Below are 16,576 nucleotides of genomic sequence, written 5' to 3'. Positions count from 1 at the left end.
CAAACCAGGTGGGGCCCTATTTCCCCCCCTCATTTCTCTGCTATAAGAAACACTTCTCTTGTCAACTAGATTAAAAACACTAGCATTTTCTAGAAAATTTTTTGGGAAGGGATGATTCTTACCTTGTATTGAAAGCTGTTGCCAGACGCAGTGTGTCTTGCATACAAGTAGCTCACTGAGTCTGGCATTAAGAAGGCTAATCACAAGACCTCCTTCCTCTCCCTGCCCCACTCCCCACTGTCAAAAGCCCACCAACCAAGCAAACACCAATATAAAATTCATTTATAACTTGCCTTAAACCAAGGAACTAATGGACTCTAAAGGAGAGCCAAAGCAGAAAGGAATGGCATCATCATTCATGGAAATCCTGCTATATACCAAGCACTAACATTACTTTTAGTCCTCACATAAATATGATAAATATCATTGTCTTCATTTCACTGATGGGGCAGCTCATCTATAAGAACTCATGGGGATTGTGTATCACACACAAATTCTCACAAGTAGTAAGTGGCAGACTCAGAATTCAAATTCGTTGTATTGACTCCAAGTTCTATCTGCTTTCTGCTACTCCATTCTGCTTCAAAGAAAGGAATATTCAGGGTGATGAGATACCAACCTAAAGGCTATGGTAAGGTCCAGCTCCTTTTTGCTCATATACAAGCAACTCTTCCCTCTGTGTTGTGGATACAAATACCTTTTACTATTAGAAGATAAAATCAATAAAGCTCACTTTAACCTCATTTGAATATAAAAGCATTGTTGTCCAAAATATTAAAAGGGAAACAGACACTCTGGGTTAAATAATGTTTCCCAAACATTTCTCCAGATGGTATCAGTTCACTCCTGTTGTAATTCCCTAAGCTTCAGCTTAGGATCTGTAAAACAAACCAAACCAAACCCCAACCTAATAGCAGACTTAGTTTTACACACATAAGTCTCCCTTTTTTTTTCCTTTGAATAATTTTTAAGACTATTTTTAATATGTAATACATGCACACGTTGAAACATTCAAACCAAATTCTTTCTTTAAAAAAAATAATAAGCCTGAGGCCAAAATCTTACTTTCTTTGTTCAAAAACAACTATAACTATAAATAATAAGTGCCTTTCAATCCAACCAGCCAACTCCAGCACCATGGGGCTGACGATTCCAGTAAGTCAGCTGGCCCCGGGTGATATCAAAAATGCTGATTTCCAGATCTTTCAGATGGAAAAAGTACTGACTCGTGCAGATTGATTGTGTTTGATTTGGAGTTGCATTTACAGGATTTTTAAGGGAAAGAAAACGTTTCTCCCCAGGTCTAGTTGGCTTAGACCAGATGCAAACAAGGTTGCAGTTTCTGTGTATGCTGCAAACCGAGCCTAAGGGGAATGAGTTAGAGGCATAAGAAAGGCTGATCAGGATAGAAAATCTATCCTGGACAATCCATAAAATGCATAAGCACCCAATGGAATAAAGAAATTTGAGAGTTGATTGGAATAAATGGACAGGGGCCAATTTTTTTGTGGCTTGAAATGATCGGTACTACTGACCGTTCAAGAATGTGTCCATAGTACTGACAGCCGGCTATGCCTAGTTGTTTCCCAGTGGATAAGAAAATCTTTCATTAACCCTTAGTAAAGAAATGCCCAAGCACTTCATATACAGCAGCACTCTCTTGCCCTAGCCTCTAGATTCACTCACTATCCATTCATTGTTACTCGCACTGGTGCTTTCCCTACAATCGCCACCAAGATCAGGAATTCTACTCTCATTAAAATCATAGAGGGATGAGCTTGCTTGTTTCATGTGGCCAGCATCTCCTGCCTGGGACATCCATGCAGAAACTGAAGAGATGATGGGAAAAAGACCATCTCTTGAGTTAGAAGAGAAACCCCATTAGAGACTTGGAAAAAGTGAGTTGTCATCATCAACTATTAATCAGGCACCGATTATTAAGAATTGATGATATAAAAAATGACTTGGAGACTGGTTGTTTAGGGATTTTTAATTTTGAATACCCACTGAAATCCAAGTCTAATCCCTGAAGGGCTTTGTCATTGAGCACCATTAGCAGAGGTTAAGTATGGTACTTTACAATTTACAAGATGTTCTCATATAGTCTGTCTAATTTGATCATCGCAACAGCACTGGGAGGTAGAACCAGCACAGTTATTCTTGTTTCACAGCTGTGGAATGTGAGAGAAAGGGTACCAGGTGATTTATTCATTATACCATAGCATGATCCCCACAGAAAAGAAAAGGATTATTGTGAATACTTGGGTTTATGGTTTTTTAAAAAATCCCATTAGAGTCATTTATTAGGGTTTCAGAAGAAAGCAAAAGCACATGCGTGTGTTTAGTCCAGCATCTTTCACTGGATATCTCTTTCCTATTATCATTTGTTATGTATTTGAGTGTGTGTGTCTGTGCGTATGTGTGTGTGTGTGTGATGTGATTTATATGTATTTCAGTATGTGTTTCTGTCTATATTGATAAAGTAGTAGAAGTTTGCCACAGGTTAGACAAAGAGAGAGAGAAAGAGAGAGAGACTTTCTATAACACTAGTCTCTGAATACAAAGTAATATATATCATTATAGAAAATTTGACAACAGGAAAATATTAAAAAAAATAAAAATTACTATAATGCTCATTGCGCTTTTTATTTTTAAGTTTAAAACCAACTATGAGAAGAGAAGCTTTAAAGTGCCCATCCAGGCCAACGAAACACTCGTGGGTGCTGTGATAAACAATGTGTCTGAGGCCATGGAGACTCTTACCCGGATTACAGAGGAGCTGGTCCCAGTTCCAGGATCTGTGAATGGAGTCAATGCCCTGGGACTAGTCGTCTTCTCCATGTGCTTTGGTTTTGTGATTGGAAACATGAAGGAACAGGGGCAGGCCCTGAGAGAGTTCTTTGATTCTCTTAACGAAGCCATCATGAGACTGGTAGCAGTAATAATGTGGTATGTATTTCCATTTGCTATACACGTTATATGCGAGATGTTTATTGCCATGAATATGTGTTCTGTGCCGAGGAAGTCACCATGAGGCAGGAGGGCCAATTGCAGTGATCTCACTCTGGTAAGCACAAGAAAATCAATGAATCTCTGGGCCTCTAGAAGCCTTGAACCTATCTGGAAGCCTCTCCTAATAAGTTTGCTTCCTTGTCTTCAAAAGCTGTCACTTTCTTTACCTTAGTGCTGATGAAATCTCATTCCTCATTTCCCCATTTTGTATCTAGTTTTTCATTCAATTATTGAGTGTCTACTATATGCTAAGCATATAGTGTCAGGCACTATGGATATAGCAATAAAGAAAACATACAAGGATGTTCCAGATCTTACTCTCTTTTAAGGGAGACAGACAATAAACAAATCAATCAACCATATGCTTTAGTCACAGGTGCTGTGAAAAAAATAAAATAAAATAGCAGGTACCTAGGAAAAGGCACAAAATTTGCCTTGGATGGTGCAGAAAGGCCTCTGAGGAAGTGACATACTTTGCTAAGACCTGAATGAACAGAGGAAGCCAATCATACCAACGTGCCTGAAGAATGGTGTTCCCAGTAAAGGGAAAAGCAAACAGAGGAAAATTGAGGGCTCCTTATCTGTTTCAGCCCTAAGAAAGAAACATAAATGGCAGTTCTGCTGCAACGTCTAAAGGATTATAAAATGCCAAGCCACAATTTATAACAAAATTTACTTTAATAAAGTTGACAGCAGGAGACAAAGGAAGAGACTATAAATCCAAGAGGAACATTGACCTTGGAAAGTAAACATTACCCAACAGGGAGAGAACCCTTTGATTGGCTTAGGCCTCGAATGAAGGTTGCCTCTCTTTTATTTATTATTTTTAATCCAGTCTCCTCCGTGGCACCTGAGGCAGGAAAGCATCCATTGCTAAGGAAAGCACTCACTCACCAACATGATTAAAAATGTCCTTTGTCTTTAATGCCACCAAAGCCCAGGGAAATCCATTTTTCAGGAATTTGTACAAGATGGATATGAACTTGGGCACAAAGACGGATCAGAATGCGGTCTCCACAGGAGCCCCCACTTGGAAGCCTCCTTTGAAATCCTGGCAGGAATGAAAGTGGACATTTATCTTCATATGATTAAAATGCCTCCACCTTTCACCTCTTTTATGAAAGAAGCCCATTCAAGGCCACTGAATGAACCTCACATGCAGCTTATCTAGCTGTACATTCGCCTGCACATTCAAGGCTGAATTAATATATTTCTGAAAACAGGTGTTCCTATGACTTCCTGGCCTGGGTTCTTAAAGGACTTTTGAAAGAAGCATTATATTTTTCAATTTGAAGCAAGTCCTCCACAGTTCCCAGGAGACCCTTCTCCTTAAGGGTGATTGGCTTCTCTGTGTTTGGTAATGTGAGTTTGGTGTGCTTTACTGCACATATCAAACAAAGAGAAGGGAAAGCCAGTCAGGGAGGCCTTTAAGCAATCTGGGTTATTTCAACATGTAGAAGTCATTGTGAGACTCAGTTGCTTTTTCTTGCAGTCTGCAGGTGGAAAGCTCACACATGGCAGTAGCAGCCTGTGGTGAATAATGATTTCATTAGAACACCTATAACTTGATTGCAGTAGTCCATACATGTGCATTATTAAGTTTAATATTGAATTTATTTTATGGACATCTTCTATATATGGCAAGTGTTATTAGATTTGCATTTGCCCTATAAAATAAAATTTCCTCTTAAAGTTACTTAAGTAAAAAAGGTGATTTGAAGAATAATACTAAGTTATCTTGTAAGTGGTACGTAGATATGGAAAGGCAATAATAAAAGTGGCCCTTGAACAAGAGAGCTGACTGCAAACCTGAGACACTGGCATAGCGTTGTGTGCCTCTTGGTTTAACTTGGGAATTATAATCTGGTGTGGAAAATGCTTCCAAAAGTCTGCATATTGGAATGATGGATTCTGGCTGTTCAGGAAACTTAGCAGGGAGCAGGAGGCTGAGGGACGGAATGGCATCTGAGGACCAGAAAAGTGACCCCAGTGTGGTAAAAGAAGGGCTGGCTAGGAAGACAGGTGGGTCCCGAGAGTTTTGTATCTGCCTTTTTACCCCAGGTTTAAGAGAAAAACATTGTGTCCTTGAGCAATTCTGAGTGAGGGGAAAGCCCAATTCTATAAGAACCAGGGGAAATTTATATTTACAAAAGAGAAAAAAGAAGTCCACAGTATCCTTGGCAGGAAAGTTTGGCAATCAACTCTCTTTCCCCTTTACTTATCACTTGGAAATTTCTGTGGACTAGCTTGGTGGAACCCAGACACCAACTATGCTGGTGTTGCTTCTCCCCAGGTACGCCCCTGTGGGCATCCTCTTCCTGATTGCTGGGAAGATTGTGGAGATGGAAGACATGGGCGTGATTGGGGGGCAGCTTGCCATGTACACTGTGACTGTCATTGTTGGCTTACTCATTCACGCAGTCATCGTCCTGCCTCTCCTCTACTTCTTGGTAACACGAAAAAACCCTTGGGTTTTTATTGGAGGGTTGCTGCAAGCACTCGTCACTGCTCTGGGAACCTCTTCAAGGTATGTAGATCTGTGTGGAAAATGAGTCTGAAATGTTACCTTGAACCAGAGCCCCTCAGGTAGGGTGTAGGAGGGGCCAATTTGTTCTGGGTTTTAAACTTCCAGGAGTGATGAGTTAGTTTTCTCACTGCTGATGCCAATCACATCTATTTGGGATTCAGGGAATGCTGGGCTACATATCTTTTGTGGGGACAAACTGGAAATCAACTGACCACTTCATCTCTCTTTAGTTGACATCCACTTGAGGAAGAAGTGGCAGAGTGACTTGGCACAGGCTGTCATGATGGGGGCAGGATATCACAAGTGATGCCTCACAGAGGAACCCAGAAGCAGGAGAGTTGCCAAATGACCCCGTGGGGGGACCACACTGTTCTTAACCCGCTCCCCCATTTATGCAAGTGCTGACTTAGTTCCCTTTAAGTTAGGACATGGGAGAGGAAGGAAGTGTCTGTCCCAAAGACCAAACACACAGATAGTCAGAACTACTAGGACGCTCAGCTGATGTGCCCTGTTTCACCGTTCTCAGTTCGGCCACCCTACCCATCACCTTCAAGTGCCTGGAGGAGAACAATGGCGTGGACAAGCGCGTCACCAGATTCGTGCTCCCCGTAGGAGCCACCATTAACATGGATGGGACTGCCCTCTATGAGGCTTTGGCTGCCATTTTCATTGCTCAAGTTAACAACTTTGAACTGAACTTCGGACAGATTATTACAATCAGGTACAAGGAAAGAGTTCTATATAACCCTTTCTTAAGAAGGCCTCTAGGGCTGGGCGCAGTGGTTCATGCCCATAATCCCAACACTTTGGGAGGCCAAGGCAGGTGGATCACCTGAGGCCAGGAGTTCGAGACCAGCCTGGTAACATAGTAAAAGTCCCATCTCCAGTAAAAATACAAAAATTAGCCAGGCGTGGTGGTGCACTCTAGTCACAGCTACTCAGGAAGCTGAGGCAAGAGAATCCCTTGAACCTAGGAGGCAGAGGTTGCTTGTGAGCTGAGATCATGACACTGCCCTCTAGCCTGGGTGACAGAGCGAGACTTCGTCTCAAAAAAGAAAAAAAGTTTGATGAACTTTTTCTCTTGCATGAATTTTTAGACAGTGTAAGAGAGATGACAGACCCCAGTGACAAGTAGAGAAAGAATCTGGTATTTGTGAAGAATTTTTAAAAACTATTGTATTTGAGGTGTTTAGTGAAAAGTTATTTTCCTTTCCACACCTTTCCCCAGTCTCTTAGTTTCCTTCTGCAGAGGCAACCAGTGTTACCTGCAGGTTACTTCTGTGTCCTTTCAGAGATACAACAGGCATACCCATGTTCAAATGTAATCTCCCCTTTTTGCTTGTTGAAAGTTATTTTGCACAAGGGACCCATGAGTCTAATGGCAATGGGATACTTTAAGCCTCACAATCCAGATCAGCATCTGCTCTTCATTGTTGTGCGTTTTTCTTAATTGTAATTAAAAATATATTTTGGAGAGCAAAATAAGTCAGATTTGGGGGGATTTTTATCACTCAACATTTTGTTATGAAACTTACCCTACATACAGGAAAGTTGAAAGACTATTATAACAACCATCCTCTACTAGATGGAAAAACTGTGAATGTTTTGCCATTATTTGCTTCTTCTTTCTCTTTCTCTGCCATTATGACATTTCACCTGTACATAATTCAGCATTCATCTCTTAAGAATAAGAATATTTTTCTATATAATCACATTAGGGAGAATTTTAAACATACTTCCGGAATATCCAGTCTATATTCGGATTTCCCCAGTTGTCCCCAAAAACATGTCTTTTACAGCTTTCACTTCCAGACCAAGTTCGAATCCACATTTATGGCCTGCATTTGGTTTCTTCGTTTCTTTTCATCTCAGTCACCACACATTTGTTGTTATGTTTATTTAGAAATAAGTTATGGGACTCTGTGTATATATTTTGTGTTAGTAAAAAATTTTAATAGATGTAGTAGGATGCGTTGGAGTAAAAAGGACAAGGCTGATCAGGGCCAGAGGTCACTGACTGACCTGGGAGTTCCGGGAGTCTCCAGCCCAAAGTAGTAACAGTGGGGCTTAGGAAATCATTAGCTCAGCTCACCTGTAACCTACACTTTGGCATATTGATTGAAAGGCTCTGAGTTATAAAAAAAAGATTCGGTTGCATATGACAGAGTTAAAAATAACAGTAACAGTGACAAACAAGATAGAAATGTATTTCTCTTTCATTCAGCATAGCTCTCTGCTCCACAAAGCCTTCGAGGCTGATTGGTAGGTGTTCTGTGGTATAAGGGACTAAGTCCGCAGGGTGTTATCATTATCCAGGTGGTCCGGGATGACTCATCACCACCCCCAAATTTTAGCCAGTGGGAAGTGGGGAGGTGGTATATGCTGCAGGTTGCTCAGTCACTTTCAGGCGTGTCCATTGGCCAGAACTTAATCTAAGCTTCAGGAGAGTTCGGGAAATGTAGTCTTTATTCCGGGGAGCCATAAACAAGCTAAAAGTCCCGATACCTTAGAAGGGGGACAGTATGAATACTTTCTGTGACAGATTTAATACTTTATTAATATGACTTATAGCTAGATAATACTTTACTATTTATAAAACATTTGCTTTGCAAGCCAGGTATTCATAAAAAGTATTTCTAATACTACAGAACTTTGTTTATAAATCATTTTGCTTTGGAATTAACTAAGCAAACCAAACTAAGAAACCAAATTTGATTCTTTTGACATTAATCATGCATGTTCAATAACTTTACAACCCTCCACTTGGAGAGGGGAATTATTAGAAACAAATTATTATTGTAACGCTACATCATTTTAGATCTTGCCTTATAAAATACTTCCAGAGATATTAAAAAGTACATAGCCGCCAGCTGATTTAAAAGTATGGAATGATAGGTACAACTTCACAAGGTCACGGTACAAGGACCAAATGAAATAGGCCATGCTTAGCATATCAGAAGACACATCATAAGCACATGATAAATATTCATTCACATGATGATTAGTTCAATGATTTTTTTTTCTAATCTCATTTATGGACCAGGGGCTCATGCCTATAATCCCAGCATTTTGGGAGGCCAAGATGGGTGAATCACTTGAGCTTAGTAGTTTGAGACTAGCCTGGCTAATATGTGAAACCCTGTCTCTACTAAAAATAGAAAAATCAGCTGGGTGTGGTGGCATGTGCCTGTATTCACAGATACTCAGGAGGCTAAGGCACGAAAATCGCTTGACCCCAGGAGGTTGCAGTGAACCGAGTTTGTGCCACTGCACTCCAGGCTGGGCAATAGAGTGAGACTCTGTTTCAAATAATAACAATAATACCGCATTTACGTTTTTTCTGAAGCAGGTCCTCTTGTGTTATATGACAAGTCAGGCACTGGCACCGTGCATATTTTGCAGGGTATATGGTCTACTTGGGGAGCTTTCTAAAAATGTTTTCTGCTCTGGTACTTCTGTTAACAGCATCACAGCCACAGCTGCCAGTATTGGGGCAGCTGGAATCCCTCAGGCGGGCCTAGTCACCATGGTCATCGTGCTGACATCTGTTGGCCTGCCCACTGACGACATCACGCTCATCATCGCGGTGGACTGGTTCCTGTGAGTATGTTTGACCTGCATCCAGCTTGCTGTCACAAGGGCCTCCCTTTGTCATTTTAGGGCACCAGGCAGCCTGGCACACCTACAGAAAGAACTCTGAGGAGAGGGGCCACTTGGCCCATAGTTAAATTGTCCTCATTGTCTGACCCCTGGTCCTTATCTGGAGACTGAGCCCCAGACACCATGTGCACTCACTCCCCTCTCAGCCTGAGGGGCACATATGGCTGCTACACATCTCACTCCATGAAGCCATTCAGGAATTGGGAAACCTGCTGTCTGTGGAGCCAACAGAAATCAGCAAGGCTGTTTCTGGGTTGCACAACACATCGCCACGGCGGCTGGAACAAAGCTGCAGGCCCCACATACCAGCTCAAGCCCTGCCTCGGTGCTTCCCATTCCAGTGGTTATGATTTCCCAGCCCAGCCCAACAGGGTGAGGCTGGGCTGTGCCAGCAGTGGGAAGAGAGCTAGTGTCATTAAGTGGAATTGAGTTGTAGATCTGGGGAAAGTTCCAAGAAATGTGCCCTCCACACTCTCAAACTCGAACCTCTGCAGGACCATTCCTGTGCCTCCTTACCTCACTTTTCCAGCTGGCATTCTCTGTGCCTTTTCTCTTGAACATTTCCTTCCACTTTTGAAAATCTTTCCCTAGAATGCCCAAAGCAAATGCCTAGAGGAACACAGTAGGTGCTGGAACCCAACGTGGGTTCACTAGAACTGAGACCATGAAGAGCTTGACGGTGTGTGTGAAGCCCCAAAATGGGCGGGAGCATTCACTCCCCAGTTACTTGTCCCTGTGTTTGTGTCCTGGCCTTGTGTGAAACTGGGCAGATTACCCAACCATTCTGGTTTCCACCTCTGTAAAATGAGAGGGCGCCCATGCCCTTCACCTCCTGGGGGTACTATAGGATTCAGTGCAGTGATGCCCAGAAAGTGTGCAGCCTGCTGTCTGGCCCACAGCCAGCATCAGTTAACATGAGCACTCTCATAGAGAGTTTCAGTTCTCCAAGTCTTTGGTCTTTACACTTAAAAATTATTGAGAACTAGGACGGGTGTAGTGGCTCACCCCTGTAATCCCAGCACTTTGGGAGGCCAAGGCGAGTGGATCACAAGGTCAGGAGATAGATATCAGCCTGGCCAACATGGTGAAACCCTGTCTCTACTAAAATACTACAAAAATTAGCCAGGTGTGGTGGTGCATATCTGTAATCCGAGCTACTCGGGAGGCTGAGGCAGAATTGCTTGAAACTGGGAGGCAGAGACTGCAGTAAACTGAGATCGCACCATTGCACTCCAGCCTGGGCAACAAGAGTGAAACTGTCTCCAAAAAAAAAAATTATTGAGAACTAAAAAAGCATTTTATCTATATGGGTTGTACCTATTTATACTTATCATATTAGACAAACTTATAAGATTCCATTTTTAATTTATTAAATGTCTGATTTAAAGATAGCAATAGGCTGGGCGCAGTGGCTCACACCTGTAATCCCAGCACTTTGGAAGGCTGAGGCGGGCAGATCATGAGGTCAGGAGTTTGAGACCAGCCTGGCCAAAGTAGTGAAACCCCATCTCGACTAAAGACACAAAAAATTAGCTGAATATGGTGGCACACCCCTGTAATTCCAGCTACTTGGGAGGCTGAGGCAGGAGAATTGCTTGAACCTGAGAGGCAGAGGTTGGAGTGAACTGAGATCACGTCATTGCACCCCAGCCTGGGTGACAGGGCAAGACTCCATCTCAAAAAAAAAAAGGTGACAATAATGAATAAATAAAATGAATGTATTATTGTCACCTTTAAACAAAAAGGTGGTATATGCTAACATAAATAGCATTTTTTTGCAAAAAACCATTTTTGACCTCAAAATTTTATTTATTTATTTTGAGACCAAGCTCCACTCTTGTTGCCCAGGCTAGAGTGCAATGGCATGGTCTTGATGCACCGCAACCTCCACCTCCCGGGTTCAAGCAGTTCTCCTGCCTCAGCCTCCTGAGTAGCTGGGATTACAGGCACCCACCACAATGCCCAGCTAATTTTTGTATTTTTAGTAGAGACAGGATTTCACCATGTTGGCCAGGCTGGTCTCAAACTCCTGATCTCAAGTGATCCACCCACCTCAGCCTCCCAAAGTGCTGAGATTACAGTTGTGAGCCACCATGCCCAGCCTCAAACCCAAAATTTAGTGAAAAGAGTGGCACTATTTTATATTTTGAATGCCTTAATGTCTGGCTTAATACAAGACAGTTGAGTTTCCCAACAGTTTCTGCAGTTTCACAACTGCTTCAGGAAGTTGTGACATCACACATCATGTAGTCTTTGCAAAACTCCACTATATATTCATGAGAAAATGAGAGTGAGAGGGACAAATACATCTTAGTATTATTATGAAAATAGCTTAAAGAGAAGGGTCGTTCCCCACTGTTGGAACTCTCACTACAGTCAGACTGATAATGGAACATCCATCATCGATATGGCCTTATGACTTTTAACAGCTGCTATTATGAACATCATGTGTCTATTATGTAATCCTGCAGTTGGTAGATACACCAAACTGAATTGTAAGAGGTGCTTGCTGGCCAGTTTCTAGTGTACGTTGAAACCCTGTGATGCTGGTGAGAGCCTAATTTTTCCCTCCTCCCCACGCTACCCGCAGGGATCGCCTCCGGACCACCACCAATGTACTGGGAGACTCCCTGGGAGCCGGGATTGTCGAGCACTTGTCACGACATGAACTGAAAAACCGAGATGTTGAAATGGGTAACTCAGTGATTGAAGAGAATGAAATGAAGAAACCATATCAGCTGATTGCACAGGACAGTGAAACTGAGAAACCCATCGACAGTGAAACCAAGATGTAGACTAACAAAAAGAAAGGCTTTCTTGAGCACCAGGTGTTAAAAACCATTATAAAATCTTTCCATCTCGTTACAGCTCATTCTCTCCAGCAAGCCCCTTATCTCCCCTTTCCTCCCTTCTAAGATTGGAAAGTAATCTTTCAAAAAATGAAAGGGAGGATTCTGCAGTGGCCAAAGTATATAATTTTCATCCCACAATTGAAATTTTTAAATCATTTCATGTTAGTCTTACCTAATAAGGTACCAAGATCAAAAATAGTCTTGATCAGATCTTCTAAGATCAGATCTTACAAGTTTATGTGGCACATAATCCTGTGAATGTGATTTTTTTATATAAGTTCAAGAAACAAACATAGTAGGCTAAAAACATTTTAAAATCAACTTTTGAAATTTAAAAATCTTTCAGAATACAATTGAGTTTTAGTTTCAAAATATTCACAACTTGAATTGCAACCGGTTATCAGTTGGACAGTAAGATTTTGTCCCTTTCTCTTCTGACTGGCATACTTATTTCATCAGTAGCTCGGTGCCCATACATATCTGGCACAGCTGTGAGGAAGGGCAGAAGGCACAGTTCATGTGGCCTTGAGTAAGTCACATCTCACCTCTAGGCCTCAGTGTCCTCATCTGTAAAATGAGGGACTTCCCTAGATGCTTTTGTGGTCTCTTCCAGCCCGGACATCCTATGATGTCATGAAAGAGCCTGCCCTCTATTTCCCCTCAGAACACACTGTGCCAAGTACCATCCATGGAGCATGGAGTTTCAGAAAGGACACTTTAATGGGAGTGAACTAAGGACAGGAGGGTTGTGTGTGGTGGTTACCAAGTCCTGTGTCCAAAATGCAGGTTACTCAAGTCGCCAGGCAGGAGGCCATTCCAGGAGTGGGATTATCGATAAAACCCTTTGCCCGGTTCATCCCAAAGGGGAAGTATCCCTTCTTTTGTACTCTTCCCAAACTGAAGGGACTACTCTGGGAAGAAAGTCTCCCCCCACTCCTCAACTGTTGATTGATTTCAAAAACAGAACAGAAGACTAGCAGCTAGCAAGGATGCTTGTGGTCACACTATGGAACAGTGAAGAGCTAGGAAAGAGTGGAGCACAGACAACATTATCAACAAAGGATTTTAAAACACCAAGAGTACAGGTCTTCCTTAAGGAAGAATAAAACAGAAGAGGTTCATTTTTTTTTTTTTTGGCTTTTATTTCCACCTGAAACACTTTTTCTCTTGAGTCCAAAATCATTGCCCCATGAAGTCTAACTACCAAAACATAAAACCACTTATATATTTGAAAGAAGTCAAATGAATGAGCTCTGTAATAGAAGTCCATGAGCTGAGTGGATAGTTTCTTATTTGAAAGTGTTTTACTTTAATCAAAAGTCCTTAGAATGAGAGAAACAAAATATTTCTTTGTTTTGGAATCCCATTTATCATTCAAAACTTTCAGCCGGAGTGGCGTTTGCTTTTGTTTTGTTTGTGTCCATAAGATAAATGGTAGAAGATGAATCAGTATGAAGACGCTGTCAAAGAGGTTATGAGAAAAAACAGCAGGGTCATTAGTTTCAGGCAAGGCAGCTCCCAGGTTTAGAGAGTAATTTTTACCCCCTGAGGAATATCCAGTCAAAGACGCTGAGTGGGAGCTGTCAGGCAGTAGCAGCTGTGTTTGAGTTTCTGGCTGAAAGCGGTGAAGAATGGACTTAATTATGCTAACAGACTGAAAATCTAGACACACATCCCCTGATCTACAATTACAGATATTTTTATATAGATCCCAAGCATTCTGTGTGTAAAAGTTAACATTAGGCTGTGGTGGAGTAAGCATTTAATGTCGAGGCTCTATTTGGGAAATACACTACAAATGTTAATGTATGTGGCTGTCATCTAAAGACACTAGTAGAGCAAAGACTTAATCCTCTCAACTTAATTCTGTTACACAGTGTGTGTGTGTTTTAATATATATACTAACCATTTCTTATGGAAAAGTCCTCTAGGGAGCCCATCCTCTCGCCAAGCCATCACAGGCTCTGCACACACATGCACTCAGTGTGGACTGGGAAGCATTACTTTGTAGATGTATTTTCAATAAAGAAAAAAGAATAGTTTTACATTAACATCTTTGCATGGTTTTCTTATTCTTCTCCTCAAAGGAAAATACATTTTCCATTCATGGAAGTATTACAATAAGCTCAGGGCAGGCTCCGGAAGGGTCTTGCAGCAAGGTAAAATCTTGGCAGAGCCAGCTGGGGGAGCCAGCCACAAGAAAATCAGTAAGGACATGCTCTCCTGCTCAGCTCCAAGAAGTGGAGCTGGAAACAGGAGGAGGTGAGCGGAGCCCTTTGCTGTAACAGGCTGTACTTCCTTGTCCACGTCAGATTCAGATTTCTCAGACAAATTGAATCATTTCCATGTTGGGATTACAAAAGTGTAATGCCACCATGGGCCCTTCCAAAAAAGTTACTTCCTGTCTGATCTTAAAATCAGGTAGATTTATCTCTGTGATTATTACCATCATTTGTGAAAAGAGCAAACTAAGATCTCAAGGTATTTCCAGAAACAGCCATTATGCTAGTCAACTGCTCTGTTCATTAAGAACAACTTATGGATGACCACTTTTCATCATGTTTTTTAAAAAAGAATTGGCAGGCAATACTATGAAATCTCCAGATTGCAGTAATATCTGGAGACTATAATCTGACCCTCTCTAACTGCAGGTGGCAGCCACCTAGAGGAAGTTCTTAAATTGGATCCATGGACCTCTAGGTCATCCACATGAAGACTTCAATAGGTTCATCACCCTTGAAATTGTAGGGAAAGTTTTGTGCATTTACCTTTCTCTGGGGCTAAAATTCTTCATTTCCATATTTCCATCAGTTTCTTTAACAGTTCTCACTACTAAAAAAAATTTTTTTTTGTTTGCAAATCGCTGTATTTGAACCATACATCCTAACTTTTTCGAAGGCATATATGGTATTCACATGGCCAGTTTGAGAAAAGAAATGCTGCTTACAGACTCAGGGAACCAAGGCCACCCTGCACAGATAGTATTTGCCCCCAGTGAGATGTTCTGGAAAGTGCCACATAAAATCAATCCACTGCTAGGAAATGCTCCCTTCTGCTGGGACCATTTCTTTCCCTTGTGCAGCCCACACTGGGTTTTGGTCACCTCCACAATGACCGGAGAAGCAAATCGTCGGGCTGTGGGAGGTCTGTGGAGAGGGAAGTGCCTCAGCCAGAATATGACGAAGAGGACAGGGAAGCAGGCATAGATCCCTACATGTGGTAGTCACATATATGCTCACAAATGGAACTGTGAAAATTTTTCAGGTTCACATTTTATTTTTTTTAAGAGACAGGGTCTCACTGTGTTGCCCAGGCTGGAGTGCAGAGGCACACTCACGGCTCACTGAAGCCTCAAACTCCTGGGCTCAAGTGATCCTCAGCCTTCTGAGTATCTGGGACCATAGGCTTACAGCACCATGCTCGGGCTAATTTTTATTTTTATTTTTTGCAGAGACGGGAGCTCGCTCTTGCTCAGGCTGGTCTCAAACTCCTGGCCTCAACCCATCCTCCTGCCTCAGCCTCCCAAAGTGCTGAGATTACAGGAGTGAGCCACTCCTGTCGGCCTCAGGCTGACATTTTTAAAAAAATGTTTCTTATAAGTAAATACATGCAATAAAATGTTTAAATCCTACCCTCAGAAGTTAGGGGTCTACGTCCTCCTGTTCCCACAGTCATACTGGCACCACCACTGTTCCACCCAAGCAGGATTCTACTTTTCAAGAGAAAAAAAATCTCACTTAACTGCACTATACCTATGAATAAAGGCACAGGAAAAAAAGTAAATCCTTGATTCATCTACACAGTGCTGAAAACAGACGTGTGAGTTCTGTGAGCTGAAGGGGCCTGGAGGAAGCGTGGCGGGAAGGCTGGATGCCCGCCGCAGGGGCTGCGGGGCGGCAGCTGCCTGCGGGTCGGGCAGGGCCAGGCGAGCGCCCTTCTTCCGGGTGGCCGCTGGCCCAGACCCCAGGCTGCCGTCAGTCAAGCGGCCTCCACAGCGACAGTGCTTCCCCTTCTCCCACCCGGGTGGTCCCAGAGCTGGGGCAACGATGGTCAGCTCTGTGTGGCCGCGTCCTGGGGCTAGAGCAGTAGGGAGGTGCCACGCCGAGGGCTGGCTCCAAATCAATATTCTGACAAAATAAGAAGGAAGGAAGAGAGAGGGAGACGATGGCAGCGTCTGAGAGGGAAAGCGGGAGATGAGAAATCTGTGGGATCCTCGAGGCAGCGTACGGGGAGCGAGCCTCACAGTGGCCACCAGGGGGAGCCCGGAGCTCACCCATGGCCGCTTTCGCGAGGAGCCCTAAAGGGAGCAGCGGCACTGTCTCTTAGAGAGCTCACTTGGGGCCATGCGCGGTGGCTCAGGCCTGTAATCCCAGCACTTCGGGAGGCCGAGGCGGGCGGATCACGAGGTCAAGCGATCGAGACCATCCCCGTCAACATGGTGAAACCCCGTCTCTACTAAATTAGCTGGGTACGGTGGCGCGTGCCTGTAATCCCAGCTACTCAGGAGGCTGAGGCAGGAGAATTG

At 42.9% G+C, this 16,576-nt stretch overlaps 1 protein-coding gene across 1 annotated transcript in view; it reads left to right on the top strand.

The window, feature by feature from the left end:
- SLC1A3 (solute carrier family 1 member 3) overlaps nucleotides 1-14,102 on the top strand; it is an 82,546-nt gene extending 68,444 nt beyond the window's left edge. The window contains exons 6-10 of the mRNA XM_054252295.2: nucleotides 2,657-2,949; nucleotides 5,306-5,539; nucleotides 6,066-6,260; nucleotides 9,005-9,139; nucleotides 11,790-14,102. Coding sequence (XP_054108270.1) covers nucleotides 2,657-2,949; nucleotides 5,306-5,539; nucleotides 6,066-6,260; nucleotides 9,005-9,139; nucleotides 11,790-11,994 — 1,062 coding nt within the window. The 3' untranslated portion in view covers nucleotides 11,995-14,102. The remainder of the gene's footprint in view (nucleotides 1-2,656; nucleotides 2,950-5,305; nucleotides 5,540-6,065; nucleotides 6,261-9,004; nucleotides 9,140-11,789) is intronic.
- The last annotated feature ends 2,474 nt before the right edge of the window (nucleotides 14,103-16,576 follow it).

This window comes from Callithrix jacchus, chromosome 2, assembly GCF_049354715.1.
Source record: "Callithrix jacchus isolate 240 chromosome 2, calJac240_pri, whole genome shotgun sequence".
NCBI lineage: Eukaryota > Metazoa > Chordata > Mammalia > Primates > Cebidae > Callithrix > Callithrix jacchus.
Note: the sequence above shows the minus strand (reverse complement) of the source record. Positions and strands in the feature narration are given on the sequence as shown.